Source organism: Belonocnema kinseyi, chromosome 5 (assembly GCF_010883055.1).
Source record: "Belonocnema kinseyi isolate 2016_QV_RU_SX_M_011 chromosome 5, B_treatae_v1, whole genome shotgun sequence".
NCBI classification, from domain to species: domain Eukaryota; kingdom Metazoa; phylum Arthropoda; class Insecta; order Hymenoptera; family Cynipidae; genus Belonocnema; species Belonocnema kinseyi.
The window spans coordinates 117,022,110-117,037,518 of NC_046661.1; the positions used below are offsets into that span (position 1 = coordinate 117,022,110).

A 15,409-nucleotide genomic window follows, 5' to 3' on the forward strand; every position below is an offset into this window, starting at 1 on the left:
TTGAAGGGTCGAGAAATTTGACTTTAACATTAGCTTACAATGTCTACATCACTTATGCACAATCTAAATGAATCGTGGCTCTGGTGACACGATTTCCTTTTTTCCGATTTAATCGAACGCTTTTGAATATGCATGTGTGACTCGCTAAATTCGAACGGAAGTGCTTTTTGTTACTTCGAAAATCGTGTTAATTATTCCTGAGAATTTTTTAACATTTAATAAAAAGATTGATAATTCTCACAGTTAATTAGGAATGAAATTAATAAAGTCAATCCGCGAACGATGTAAAACTAAATATTAACAAAGGAAAAATAATTAGAGATACCAGTTTTATGAAGAAACATTAATTCTTTTAATGTTAAAGGTAAATTAAAATTAACTCTGAATCTTTAATTATATTTGTTTAAACGAAATTCTGCTTTTTATTCTATATCTTTGCAAAAATGAGTGCGTACAAATTTTATGAAAACAATTTAAGAGGACATCGACACGATATAATCCAATAAATGAAAACCAGTACAATCACAGTCGTCAAAATTCGATGGGTCATATTTAGTTTTTGAGTTTTTTTCTTCGCTTCCTGAATAGTCTCAATTGGATCATTTAATAGATAAAGTCTCAATCCACTCCAATAAGAGTCAATGTAGTCTCTCCAATCAAAGTCTCTTATGTCGCAGAAAAAAAGTTGCTTATCAGAGGAATTCATTTTGTCCCAAACAGTTTGCATTTGATTTACGTGAACTCTCCACCCACCGTTGCAATAATAGATCACCGATTTGAATTGCCTGATCAATCGACAGAGCGTTGGCTGCTTCTTTCCTGATTTACGACAACACTTCTTACAATCCCTGAAAATAGATTAAAGAAAATTTGATTTATTTTTCGATTAAAATCACTTTTAAGGAGTTTCTAGTATTTTACATATAAAAAAATTCTTAGTTTCAAAAAATGTTAAGGTACAAAGATAATATGTCAAAAAATGCTACCAGTTTTAATTTTTCTGAAAATAATTATAAGCGAAATTCCTACTCATCAAAAGTACATAAGCGTAGTTTATGGTCTTTTGACAGATTTTCCAATATTTCAGTCCAATATTTTATTTACAAAAAAAGTTTTTAAGTTCAAAGCAAATGTAGTTAACTGAAAAATTGAGGTCAGTAATATATGTATTTGAGTGTGTCACATGCTCTCAAACTGCTAACCCAAGATGATCACGGAGGTACCAAGTTATGGATTTTTAGGAAATCAAATGATTTTTTAAATTTGAAATTAACGTGCAGTAAAAAAAAAACAAAAAGAAATATTCTGAAACGCAGTGATTTTTAAATTGTTTCAAATTTGTATAAAAATGTTTAAGTACGCACATTCCTCCTCGTAAGCATGTAACTGTATAAGCTACAAAAGCTGGAATAATGTGAAACAGAATGTGTAGAATGTGGAACAACCATAATTTATCAGTTCTGATGTTGAAGACACCCCATACTTTTTTTGAGGGTGGACTCGACTCGCTATCAGCCAAGACGAGGTCATAGAATCTCTTGAAAGTAATCGGCTTCAAATTAGAGGTTCCATAATTATAAATTGACGTTTCTTTTCCTTGTTTTCTGTTGAAAAATAAACAATCCTTATTTCAAAATAAGGAAGAAATACTAGTACATATGTTATTCCTATCAGATAAATAAAAAGTGAAAATGTGAGATGGCGCGAAATAATATCCATATGCCACATATGAATAAAATACAAATGTTCAACATTTATTTTTTGCTCTCAAATTAATTGCGTTAGAAGCGCTTAATTTTGTACATAGATATTTTTTAAGATAGGCAACTTTTGAGATTGATTGTACGCAGTGTACAATGTACATACTTAACGCACTTTAAGAGTATATTACTTTAATCATTTTAAAGAAAATCTCTGTAAGATATTTTTAGACAATTCAACAAATGGCGGAGACATTGTTCTTTTAATTTTGTTGTTGTCATTTTTTATTTTTCTACATATTTTGTTCTAATTAACCGATTTAACTTTTTAAGGTCCCACTATGAAATGCATTCATCACAAAAATTTCATCGAAACTAGTCAAACTTTTAAAACGCATTCATAACTTGGTCTGAAAAATAATTTAAAAAAAATGAAAATTACGGATTTTCAAAAACGCGATTTTGATTTTTTGATATTTCAAAAATAGTAAAAACGGAAAGTTTCCCCATTTTTATTAATGCAGAGTTATAAAGGGGGAGAATTATACTTTACTGAAGACTATTTCCCAATAATCGATTATATCGGAATTTCTAAAAAATCTATTTTAGTTATTTATTTCGATAAATTGAGACAAATTTTGATTTTGAAATAATTTAATCTTAAATTGCATGGAAAGAGCTTTCCCATACACTATTTTTTTTTAACGAGGAAGTTAAAGCTGAGTTATTCACACTTGAACCTCGGCGCGCATAGTCAAAATCTGAAATTTTGGGCTCCTGCCATTAGGTAACTCGTTGTTCTAAGGCTTTAAAATTTATAACATGACTTAAGGACCATTAGTACTAGAATACATGTAAATTTGATAATGATATGAATACACCAAACTCTCGCTTTCAGTCCAGGGTCGGGGGTTGCCTTCAAATAGCCTGATTTGTTTCCGATTGGAATATAGTATATATAATGTCGCAATCACTCGCGACCTGCTCTCCTGAAAAACTCAGGGAGCCAGCAGTTGTAGGAAGGTCGACGAGGGGGGACTGAAAGCAAGAGTTTGGCGTATTTTATAATTTTAGGTGGTATCACTTCATAATTAAACTGTTCACTTATCGTGACTAGGAGTGTTCGAAACAGTGAAAATACGTGTGATAAAGAAAAAATGGTTATTTGTTCTTTTTAAAGTCTGCGGACGTTTTTTATCATTTAGGTGATCTACAGGTGCTTACTCGGAATCTTTTTGTGTCACAATTCCCTTGATATATTAGATAATGACTCTGTGACTCCTGAATTTTTAATTGTGAGCACCAGCTCTTTTCAATAAAAATTTTTGTCCTTTTTATGTGATACAATATATGTTAAAGTATTGTATTCATTTCAAAGTAACCAAATTAATGGTATATTTAAATTAGATTTGGAAGGCTTTGAAAATGTATTATCAGAATACCTTACTCTAAAAATTGCAGAAATCTTTATTTACTTAATGCTGATGGATTGGTGTACCTAAAAGTATCAAAATTGTGAAAATACTCAAATGAGTATGCGCTAGTATATATGTTACAGTACAAGCCCGGTGAGCGGTTTATCCTTAGGATCGACCGGTGGATACGCAGTTGGACCAACACTCTTTGGTCCAAGCCCGAAATAACTGTATGTACTTCGGGCTCGGACCAGAATACATTGGACCATATACGAAGCGTCCTATCCATATTGGTCGAAGTAATATAATGACTTTTTTATTCTGATTTCTATTCATACTGAATTTAACTCAAAGTATACAAATTATTGAATGTATACTCAACGGTTCATGCTCAACGTCTGATGATACATTTGCCAATTTTCACTCAAACGATTGTATATTTATAAATTCAAAGTCAAGAAATTAGTTTCCACTTATATTTTCACTCTTAATATCAAATTGAAATAAACACTTTATTATTCAGAATTTTTATAATCTCATCATTTATGGTTAAGAAAGAATTAGAATTGTCCGAAATTTGCCACCGCAGCTTTTCAACGGATCTCCACGTTTTGAGACCCTCTGAATCCGAAAATCAAGTTTTTACGATGGCGTCAGCCTATCTGTCCGCCCGGTCGTCCGTCCGTTCAGCCGCCCGTCCTTCAACCTGATAACTCTCGAAAAAATGAACAGATCAAATCAATCTTTAGCAGAATTTTTTAAGGTCCTGAAAGAAAGGACGAGTTCATTAACCAGGCATTTAGGATGAAAATCCAAAAAGTTAGAGCATGGCCTAATTGGGAATTTGTTTATTAACTTTTAATAAAAAAATGATTAATTAATGTTTAATTGAGTTACGTATAGGGCCATATAGCTGGAAGAATTCTCGAAATTTTAAATCCAAGACGAACCCTTTATTATAAAAACGTGTCGCCGAGATATGTTTAAAGTGGAAAACTCATAAATCCTCATTTGGAGAAAATCAAAGTTAAACTTTCGATGAGTAAAAATCACACTTACAGCTGGAATTTAAGCAGCAGTGATAATATAATGGCATTTAATGACATTATAATAACAGTTTTTATATTATGACTATCTACAAGGGCCCTTTTACCCAATTTTTTTTTAAGCTCTACTTTTTTTATTATGGAGTTGGGTCTGGAATCGTATTCCTGGAGTATTTTAAACAATTCTAAAAAAATATGAATTTTGATATTATTAAATAAATAAAAAAATTTAAATCTTTTTATTCATAAACAATAAAAATGATTAATATTTTTATTTAGTCAACAATAACATTTTCAGTTGAACAGACATTTTTATAAACAATTATTAAGCTTACAATTTTAGATAAGTCCGCATCAAAATTTTAATTTGTACTGAAATTATAACATTTAGGTACAATATTAGAGTCAGTCCTTTTAAATAGAAGTCGATGATAATTTCATCAGCACTCATACTTACAGTTGATAAATTTCTTGTCTTCTTTGGATAAATTTATTAAACAAATGCATTATTCGGGCATTTGTCGACCTAAAAACTCGGTTTTTTCAAAGTCAGTCCTCTTATTGGAAAGTGGAAGATAATTTCATCATCACACATACTTAGATGATAAATTGTTTGTCTTCTTTAAACTAATTTAATAAACAAATGTATTCTTCGGACATTTGCCGACGAAAAACTTCGTTTTTTTCGATGTCATTTCTTTTAATTAGAAACTTCATAGGAATTTCAGCGACATTTATAATTGTTTTAATTAAGTTTATGCTTAAAAAATTTTAGTTAAAATATGCACTATTTATTGGGAAGTTCATGATCATTTCATCAACATTTTTAGTGTGAAAGAAAAAGGTAATACTACTCGATACTGAAGCTGCAGCCTTCTTAAAATAATGAAAGTAATAAGAAACTAAAACAAATGCCCGAATAATGAAAAAAACTTAGTCCTGGGAACTTTTTAATCAATTTAAAATAAAGAAGACAAACAATTATTCAACTAATTATGAATTATTCTAAAATTGTCGTGAATTTCCCAATTAAAAAGGACTGACATTGAGGAAAAGAGTTTTTCCGTCGAAAAATGCCCAAATAATACATTTGTTAATTAAATTTGTTTAATAGAATCATAAACTTTATAAAAAAAAAATGAATTTTGTTGAAATTATCATGAGGTTCCCAATTGTTAAAAATTAACATTGGAAAAAAATTATCTGCCTACAAATGCCTAAACAATGCATTTGTTTAATAAATTTGTTTATAATATTAACAAGAATAATCTTTAGAGGCCTTTTTTATTATAATATTGTTTCCATTCAAATTTCTTGCAAAATAACTTAAAAACGTAAAATTATTGAAAATGATAGAAAACACATTTGCAACATTAAATTTTTTTATAGACGTTTTGTTTTGTTTATTGTGCCAGGATGAAATATATTTATATAATGTAAATCTATGAATCTTAGTCGATTAGAACAAGTCTCCAATTGTTGATGATCACCGGGAACGTCAAATAGGAAATATTGGAATTTTTTTCGTCATATTTGTTTATTTAGAAAAAATTGAAAAACTAAATAAGGAATCGGGCTCGACAACTTTTTTTAAAATCTTATCAAATTAAAAAAAAAATTTTCACCCCAATCGATCAAGATCTGTGGGCTGTACGTTATTTTGAACCAAAAAAGTCATTTTTTCCCCCTGTCTACTTGTCATAAGGGCCCTTTTCTCTTTTTTGTAACTAAAAATATACACACTTCCGGTTGGAGCTGGAACATGAGTGTAATGCCGATAGATACAGTGTGAGTTATAGTATCATCCCCCACGCAGATATTAAAATCATCATTTCACATTCTACATCAGAAAAACGGAAATGTCTCCTAAACGAGAACCGTCCGCAAGGGCTCTTTTCATGTGGACGCCCACAAATGTTCTTTGATTCCTTTCTACTGTAAACAGCGTAGTAGAATAAAGAAAGTCATTATGCCACTTCGACCAAAATGATTAGGACACTCTGCACATGGCCAAATGTAGTCTGGTCCGAGTACATAGTTATTTTGGGCTTGGAACAAAGTTTTTGTCCAACTGCGGATTGACTGTTCGATCCTAAGATGGAACTCCCCAGTGGGCACAAAATTTGACGACATCGTTGCGACATCTTTACGACATCCTATGTCCATGTCGTTTCGGTGTCTTTGGGATATCGTAAAGACATCGTCAGATCATTCGACTTATTTACGATATCGTAGACACCTTAACGACATGGACATAGAATGTCAGAAAGTTGTCGTAACGATGTCGTAAAGACGTAGTCAAACTTTGTGCCCGTATGATCATACGGTGTTTGCATTTTAAACTATACGCTATCATTACAAAATAACCTACCCGGCTAGCTCGAGCGGCACTAAAAACCACTGCTGACTGTGAAACATGATTACTGAATACTCATACAAAGAAGAAATGAGAAAGTTATTTAAAAAACTGTTGAAAAGCTTATACAATTTCTCGTCGAATTAACCCTAATAAACAATATCTTTGTTCTAATGAAGAAAAGATACCACGCAAGAAGTGTAAAATCATGCAAGCATTTCTCGAAGTTTGTTCCTTGACTTCAACGCATGGTATGACCTATAAGAAAGTTGTAGCAAAAATCAGCAAATTAATATCACACAGTCTTTGAAGCCTTATCTTTAATTCAAGTAAATGCTACTTCAACAATCGCAGATACGCTTGGACATTTTTAGTCATATCTCTAGAATCCATCAAGATATTTAAAAGTTTTATTGGCTTGAATTAAAGATAAGATTTTAAAAATTGCCTGGTATAAATTTGCTGATTTTTGCTACAACTTCCTTAAGTCATGCCATGAGTTGAAATCGCGGTACGAAATTCTAGAAATTCTTGCTTTTTTAAACTTCTTGCATGTTATTTTCTCTTTAAAAGAACAAAATTATTTTTATTAAGGGCTATTCAACGTGAAATTTCATAAGCTTCCTAATGTCTTTTAGAAAAAGTTTCCCGCTTCTTTTTAAAACAAGTAACCACGTTCTGCAGTTAGCAGCAATTTTTAGTACAACTCGCGCTAGCCTGGTAGATAATTTCCGACGGAGTTGAAGAGTTTACGGTAAAAGGAGATATAGCTCATTTTTCCAGAATGAGAAAAATTAGAAGCGTAGGAAACTGAAAATTCTGTAACATCGAAGTCAAAAGAGAAACCAACACTTACATTCAATATTTATTTTTTGAGGGCGGGAGCGACATGGTACGTACGAGCGGCAAGATATACTTATTTTGTTTCAATTTACTTACTATTTTTTATATAACAACCGAATTGGAATTAGATCATTCTTGTTTTCAACCAGATTGGACATGTGCTCTACCACGCAGCCCACGCATTTGATCGACTTTATTATCAGTTCTGCTGTACACTTCTTTATTTTCTTGTTAGGCTACCTGAAAATTGCAACATTCCACTATTCATCACCAGACGTTTTCTATCCCTGGCCTAAGTTTATTTTCAGACAAGAAATTAATGATCAATACTTCATGCAGAATCTCTCATGACCCTCGTATCTTTCACTAGCTCTCTTAGTCTTTCATCCACAACAACCAAGTCAATTATACTGTGGTTATTTTATTTACACCAGGTGTACATGTGGATCATGTTATGTCTGAATCAAATATTTTCAATAAATAAGTCCTTTTCTAAGTTTTCGTTATCATTTCTTCTTGGATTCCAAAAATTACCTAGTACCCTTTTTGTATCTTCATCTTGGATGACCGCCCATCAATTCATATCTTCTAGCAGAGTGATTCTTTCACCATGATCGCAAGTAGGATACAAACGTAATCGAACGCTTAAACACTATGAAAAATCGCACCCTCGTGGGATTCGAACCCTACCTACCTAAACAACCTAAAACCTAAGCCTATGTCGGATGCTCTAGCTAATTACGCTAATGTATCGCTTGGAATCCGTTGACAAAATCTCAGTCAAGATTTTACGCTGGTAAGCCGGGGCCAACAGAGGAATTTATTTCTGTTCGTTTTTTTGTTTTACACATTTTATATGAACAGGTGGATTTAAAAATGCTCGATGAAAATATTTCAATTTAATTAATTTAAATTTTAATAACTAAATGTTTAATTTAAACATTCATTTAATTTATGATTTCTGTGCAAATTCTAAAGCTCAAAAATGTAATGGACTTATGACTTTCAGATGTATTATAAGTGAAAAAATATTTAAATTTAAATTTGATCTTCCAGCAAAAAAAAAAGAATCGAATAATTATAGTTCTACTAATCTTCTTTAGTAAAACAAACCCTTAAAGTAAAAAACAAAAGCAGCTACTACAAATAATTTATTGAAACATTAGAGTTAAGAAAATTGTTTAAGATACAAAATACATAAACCTGATTAATATTCTATCTTTAAAGTTGAATTTGAACATTAAATTGAAAGCTAGATGAAATTAGAAGAAATAAGTCTTAAAAATGAAAATTTGTAAATGATGAGAATTTTATAAAATTTTGCTAAGGCTAGTAATCATTTATAAATTTTCATCAAATATAAAAATGCATATTATGTGATATAATAAATAGTATAATAGTATAATAAATTGCAAACATAGGTAAGTGAAGTTAACGGTGTTTATTTCAATATTTTTAAATATTATTCCTGGAACAATATTTAAAGGGCTGCAGTATACAGAGTTTGATAACAAACAAAAACTAAATTTTTTAGGAGAGCGAAATAACATTCCGTAAAATCGAAATCAGCCTATAAATATAAAATAAAAGTTACTCCAGAGCTGAGGTGTTTTTGAATTGAGGCAAAAAAGTATGATTAAACAAAATTATCCAGTTCCGAAAAATAAAATGTAGCGCTAATGCGCTTGCGTGATATTGGTGGTAGCTTTCTGGTAAAGAGTCCCAGAAGGTTGCTAATACGAGCGTCTCTATGTGCCTCGAATATTTGACATCGCACGACGCATCTTTTTTCGAATCTAATCTTAACTATACGCAGTTATATATTTTAAAGAGGATTTACTTAATAAGGTGCATTTTACAAAAGGTACTTTATTGAAATGAATCCAAGTAAGATCTATATAAAATTTATTTTTTTTTGGTCTGTAAAAAAGAGTTAATTATAGATATAGGAACGATGTGATCTAGTAATCACAACTTAAAACCTTAGAAAGGGTACCTGTATTCGAGCAACAGTCACTAGTACCATAATAACCTGTAATGTAATACAGCACTCTTAATACAAATTATTTTTCCATTTTTCCACGTGTATTTCATATTTCTATAAGTATTAATCACATGAAAAAAATTCCAATTGGAATATATATCTATATATATAATGTCGCACCCGCTCTCGCCCTGTTGCCTCGAGAAACTGAGGGAGCTGGCAGTTATAAGAAGGCTGAGAACGGGGTGACTGAAAGCGAGAGATGGGTGTATTTTATGAAAAGTAGAACTAAAACTGTTAAACAATAGCCATGATGTAAGAAAAGTCATCTTTGCCCCACCGGTTACCGTTGCCCCCCTTTCCCCTACTTATTGCGTCATTAAAAGTGTCCCAGAAGGCATCTTTTACTTCTTTCGGATCACTACCAACTGAGGCGTAGTACGCTATTATAAATAATCTTCTGAATCCTACTCTTATTCTAACCCACAGCAATCTGGGAGATACATATTCTAGATCTCGGAAATGCAGTCCCGCTCTTTTATTCATGATCAAATCGTCTCCTTGACCATATTTCAAATCCGCATTTTAACACCCCATTTTACATGTTTCTACTTTCGCACACGTTTTTCTTTGCATCATGTACATTTAAAATATCTAGTTTCCTTACATACATATACTGTCTCGTAATTCTCTTACCTTCAGATTATTCACACCGCTAACATTCCAAACACCTAGTTCTCCATTTATCGTCTAAAATTCGACCTACCTTCACCGCTTTGTATTCCTTTCGTCAATCAAAGTTTCAGTCCATTCCGACGCTATTTTAATGTTTGTATTCTTCATTGTTCAAATTGTACGTCCAGCTATCACCTTTATGTGAGTTATAAGCACGTTTTCAGGTTTCATTTAACATAAATAATACCTGTGTGCAGTCACATTCCCTATATATTAATGTTTTTGATGCAAATATTTAAAGATTAAAAAACACGTAAGTGCATTTTGAAACTTTAATGAGAAGTCAAAGCAGAGTAAGTGCACTTTTTTGGTTTGGCACTTACTGCTCCCCATACAAAATATTCTTAGAAGCAAGTGTTGGTTTCTCTTTTAACTTGCATGTAACAGCATTTTCAGCCTCCTGTGCTTTCACTTCCTTTAATGCTCATACTGCTTTTCCGCTCTCGGGTTTTATCATATAAATATCTCCTTTTTCTCGAAAAACGATATACACGGAGAAGAATGGATTATAGTCACACTTAGAGTATCAAAATGTATATGGTCAGTTCGACCTTTTAGATAGTACCAAGTACCATCAACAATTTTTTCATCATAGTCAGGCAAACTATAATTTTATAGTCTGTTTGACAATCTACAGGTGTTTTAGACTCACTCTCAGGATAAATTGACACTCCAGAGTGTCAATCAGAAGTGGTTGCGTCCCGTACAGAGCAGTAACAGGTTAGCTGAGATATCAAGTAAACAACTTCAGGTTTCTACCATTTTTTTTAACAAACTATCTCAAAAACGAAAATAAACTACGTTTTTCGCACGTGTTTGTTTATTTCAAAACATCCTATTTACGTCAGCTATATATTTATTTTTTCGACGGTGGACCCTTGAGGACTTCAGATCCCAATAAACCCCTCGTAAATTTTCATTTTATAAAAAAGTGTATATATGTAGAAACACATAAAAATACATTTTTTGATGAACGAGAACAATTTTCGAAATTATTTTACTAAAATTATAAACTTTCTGACCTAAAAATATGGAAATAACACCTTTAAAAAATAATTAGAGATAAAATTATTATTTAAATTTTAATATCTTAAAAATTAAAATAATTTCCAATTTAATTTTTTAAATAATTTAACAAATTTTCTTACTCTTTGCTTACTAAGTCCCACGTGGATGCTATCAGTGCATTAGCACACATATCTAGTGGAACACAATCCATAGGAAAATCTAGCATGTAAGTAGTATGAATGCAACCAAGACCGGCCCCTAAACAAATATATGAAGGTGCATCAATATTTTCACACCAGCCTTCAATTGGTTCCTTGAAAGTTGAAATCACTGTAAACAAAGATATAAAAATATTTAAATAGCCTACAGTGAAGTTCTTCATTTAGAGTAAGAATCAAATATAATAGCGCTTGACATTTGCTATGAGATTTGCTTATCTGAAAATGCTTTCCTACATGGAGAAAATTTTCGCGGTAATCATTACCGAAAGTTGTGGTGAAATTTGGATGTAGTGGCGTTTCGGTATGATTTCGTTTTGTATCAGTATTATTTAATATTTTTTAGGAGTATCATATGTAGTGTACATTAAAAAATATAAAGTAATACTATGAATTTTTAAGTCGTGCAATTTAATAGGCTGCAAGTAATAATTAAGGCGAATAATGTAATAAAATAGGAAGTATTCGACAGAAAATACTGTCAACAAAATAAAATTTCTTTCAAGAAAAATTGAAAATTTCAAAATAGATGTAATGGATGTTCCCATTTACTTTCGAGTGGCTTCAATTTTATTCAGAGAATCTTTTCCGTGCTGGAATGGACGAATTACCATCTGCTCGTTAAAGACTACAAAGCTCATACCTAAAAGTGTACCCGCATCAACATCCTTCATACGAAATATTTTTTTACTATTTGCAGTTCAATTTTAACTCTGTTAATTTATAATTCGATAAAGTGCTTTAAGAAATTTAATTTTTGAAATTCATTTTTATTTTATCCTGAGTGATTATAGCTCTTCGCTACAACTCAGGCTACGACAATAATGAAGAAAATAGTAATTTTTTTCTCGTACCATAGGATCTAGATATTCCATTTTTAACCCATGCAATTTATAAATTTGCTATTAAGAAGAAGAACATTTTTTAAATATTTAGCAAGTTTTTACTGTTTATCTAAAGTGACCAATTATAAATCTAATAAAATTTCATATAGTTAAATGAACGTTTAAACGTTACAACGTTACAACTTTAAACGTTACAATTTTAATGGTTATTTTAAAACAATTTTTTATTTGTGTGTGAAGTTGTTGAATTTTTGTTTATAAATAAAAGTTGAACAATTATTCATTTAGGAAAAAATTCAGCAAGTTTAAGATATATTAAGGGCATGTGATACTTACAGTTTCCCCGGCTTTTTTTCCACAAAAATGAACACGTTTAAAAACTGAATTCGGAGATGCTATAAAATATCATAACGGACGTCCCCATTCTTTTTTTAAAGGATAATAACAAAAAAATGTATTGTGATAAATAAAAATGTTATGCATATGCATTATTTTGAGGTTACGTCGTTTTTCATCTCTGCCTTTCCGATAATCTGAAAATTATTTATGAAATAAACTTTTTTGATTGGCTGCAAACAAGATTATTTCCGGGAGATTAGTTACTATGTTTATTTGTAAGTCCAAAGTTTTCGGCCAAAAATATTGTGTAGTTTGGAACTAACGCTCGGGAGAATTGTACCACACATAACCTCGAAATATACACGCACGTTGTTAGCGATATCAAAAAAATGTTGATAAAAAAAACACAAAAAAAGTGTGCGGGGACTCTATTAGCATGTTCGCTATCATTTCCCAGATCTTGAAGACGAAATATTTCTTATCCTAGGAAAAAAGCCGGGGGAATCTAACACTGAAAAAATCGATACTATTTCCTAAGCGCTATGCATATGAATCAAATTTTGCTAAATTAAAACTTTTTTAAATTAACCTACAAAAAAAGTGTGTGGGACGTCCGTTAGCATGTTCGCTATCATTTCACAAATTTTAAAGACAAAATATTTATTATTGTAGAAAAAAAGCCGGGGGAACCTAAAAACTGGTAAAATCGACAATTTTCTAAGTATCACATGCCCTTACGAAGTTTTGAGAAGAATCAAACATAACTATAAACTTCGAAAGATTTAACAAAATTATCAAAACAGAATATAGATTTTTGATGATTTCAAAATACAATTTTCAAGTTTTTAAAAGATTTTCAAAAGTTTAAAGATAATAAAAAAGTTTTTCTTAAGATTACTGAGAAAATTTTAAATTACTTTATTTTGAAAAATTAATTTTAACAGAATGTCAAAAAAGATTTCAAAAGACATCAACACTTGTCAAAAAATAATTTGGGATATTTTAAAAGTTTTTTTTTTTAATTTTCCAGGATTTAGTAAAAGTGCTAGAAAAATTAGAATCATTTGAAAAAATACTTCGAATTTTTAAAATAATTTCAAAAATAATTAAAAATTTGAGAACATTCCAAAAATTTAAAACAAAATGTAGAGTTTTTAACATTTTGAAATAAAATTTTTAATAAGCTGTTTAAATTTTTTGAGAAGTTTCAAGATGATACAAACATTTTTTTAAGATTCCTGGAAATTTTTTCAATGATTTCTTATTCAAATATTTTTAAGAGAATATTTAAAATAGTTTTCAAATTATGGGGCATTTATTCTTATATTAAAATGGCCACCCTGAATTAACAATAAAAATATTTTATTTTGATTATTTATTTTAATAAATATTCATAACTAAGGAATTACATATTTATATCATTCATAATTCTGACAAAAATTGTATAGAAATAACAATTCTATATAATTTAAAACAATTATAAACTTTAAAATTCGAACAATTATTTAATAAACATATAAAATTAATTATAATAGAACAAGAAATTTTAAATCTCAGAATACGCTTATTCTTATTAAAAATAAAATATTTCCAGTCAAACTTTGAAAACATTTTCAAGTTTAAAAAAAGTTATTTTAAGCTTTTCTCCTATGCATTAAAATACAAATGTCAGCCACACTGGTCGGAGCGTAAACTGACGGATTACTTCACTGCCTGGATGCTAAGAAAATCTAATCGACACGGTCGATGCAGAAATACTTATTTTGTACAAAAATTTTTAGTAAAAAAATTGCTTAAGTCCCAGTCAGCCGCCCCTGTTCGAACTTTCTCACAAGTGATGATACATTCTACTGGTTAGTATATAACGACGATTCGAATCTATAATCCCAGCGTCAGGCGTGCTTCTTCATGCGTATTTATAGTTTAGCTTTGTAAGTTACTACCATGAAAATGTAACGTATATGAAGCATATTACTTGATGAATTTGATGTACATATTTGTAGAAATTATTCATACACATTGCCCCTTGCATTGTACTGAGAGGTTTGGTAAACAGTCCAGTCCATGCAAAATACATCATAATATGCTTTTAGGAAAATGTATACCTATCATTTGTTATAAATCCCTTCGCCCCTCGTTAGATTTTCGTGTAATTTATTTTTCAGTGCGGCACGTGAAAATTTACCGAAACGCTACCAAATGCAAATTTCACCACAACTTTCGGTAACGATTTCCGATCAAATTGTCTCCGTGTATATTTGTTGAAAATAGGTCTCTGAAAAACTTGTATAATCTTAATTATTATTGATATTAAAACCTACTAATGCTAGGCCTGAAAACTCCGCAAGAAAAGTTCACTCTTTTTCCACAATCCCTGACCAAGTCTTCAGCGGTGGATCTGGAGAAAACATGAAGATCAGGCCATTCTCCTATCGCGGTAGCAATCGCATCTTTTGTCAAGCCACCGGTTTCTTCTTCGGCTTGTAACAAGTCCGCAACAAACTTCAAGTCACCTGGAGGACGATAGAACTCCTCCTTGATGTCTTTTTCAGGAGCATGGGCGAAAACTGTTGATACATACATGAAGGCTTCCAATTTTTTGCAGTTCTTTGATAAATCCAATATATGTTTAGTTCCCAAAACATTAAGTCTGAGGGTGATGCTAACATCATTTTCATGTTTCTCGGTTGATGCACAGTGGAAGCATATTTGTGTTTCCTCAAGGATAGTTGATCTATCAACATCTGATAATCCTAAATTCTGTTGTCTTACGTCTCCTTCGATAGCAACTACCTTTTTGTCGAAATCAGGAGTTTGACTTCTGACCTTGTCAAATACCTGTAAAGAATAATTAAATAAGTACACTAAAAAAGTCACTTCTACCAAGTGAATCTTCCATAGCTGAAGTGAAAGTTTTGCA

At 31.0% G+C, this 15,409-nt stretch overlaps 1 protein-coding gene across 1 annotated transcript in view; it reads right to left on the reverse strand.

Annotated features, from left to right (window-relative positions):
• Positions 1-398: 398 nt before the first annotated feature.
• The window catches only part of LOC117172797 (fatty acyl-CoA reductase 1-like), a 48,479-nt gene continuing 33,468 nt past the window's right edge, over positions 399-15,409 (reverse strand). Inside the window, exons 2-5 of the mRNA XM_033361025.1 lie at positions 14,811-15,327; positions 11,228-11,417; positions 1,365-1,604; positions 399-848 (exon numbers count right to left, since the gene is read on the reverse strand). Coding sequence (XP_033216916.1) covers positions 461-848; positions 1,365-1,604; positions 11,228-11,417; positions 14,811-15,327 — 1,335 coding nt within the window. The 3' untranslated portion in view covers positions 399-460. The remainder of the gene's footprint in view (positions 849-1,364; positions 1,605-11,227; positions 11,418-14,810; positions 15,328-15,409) is intronic.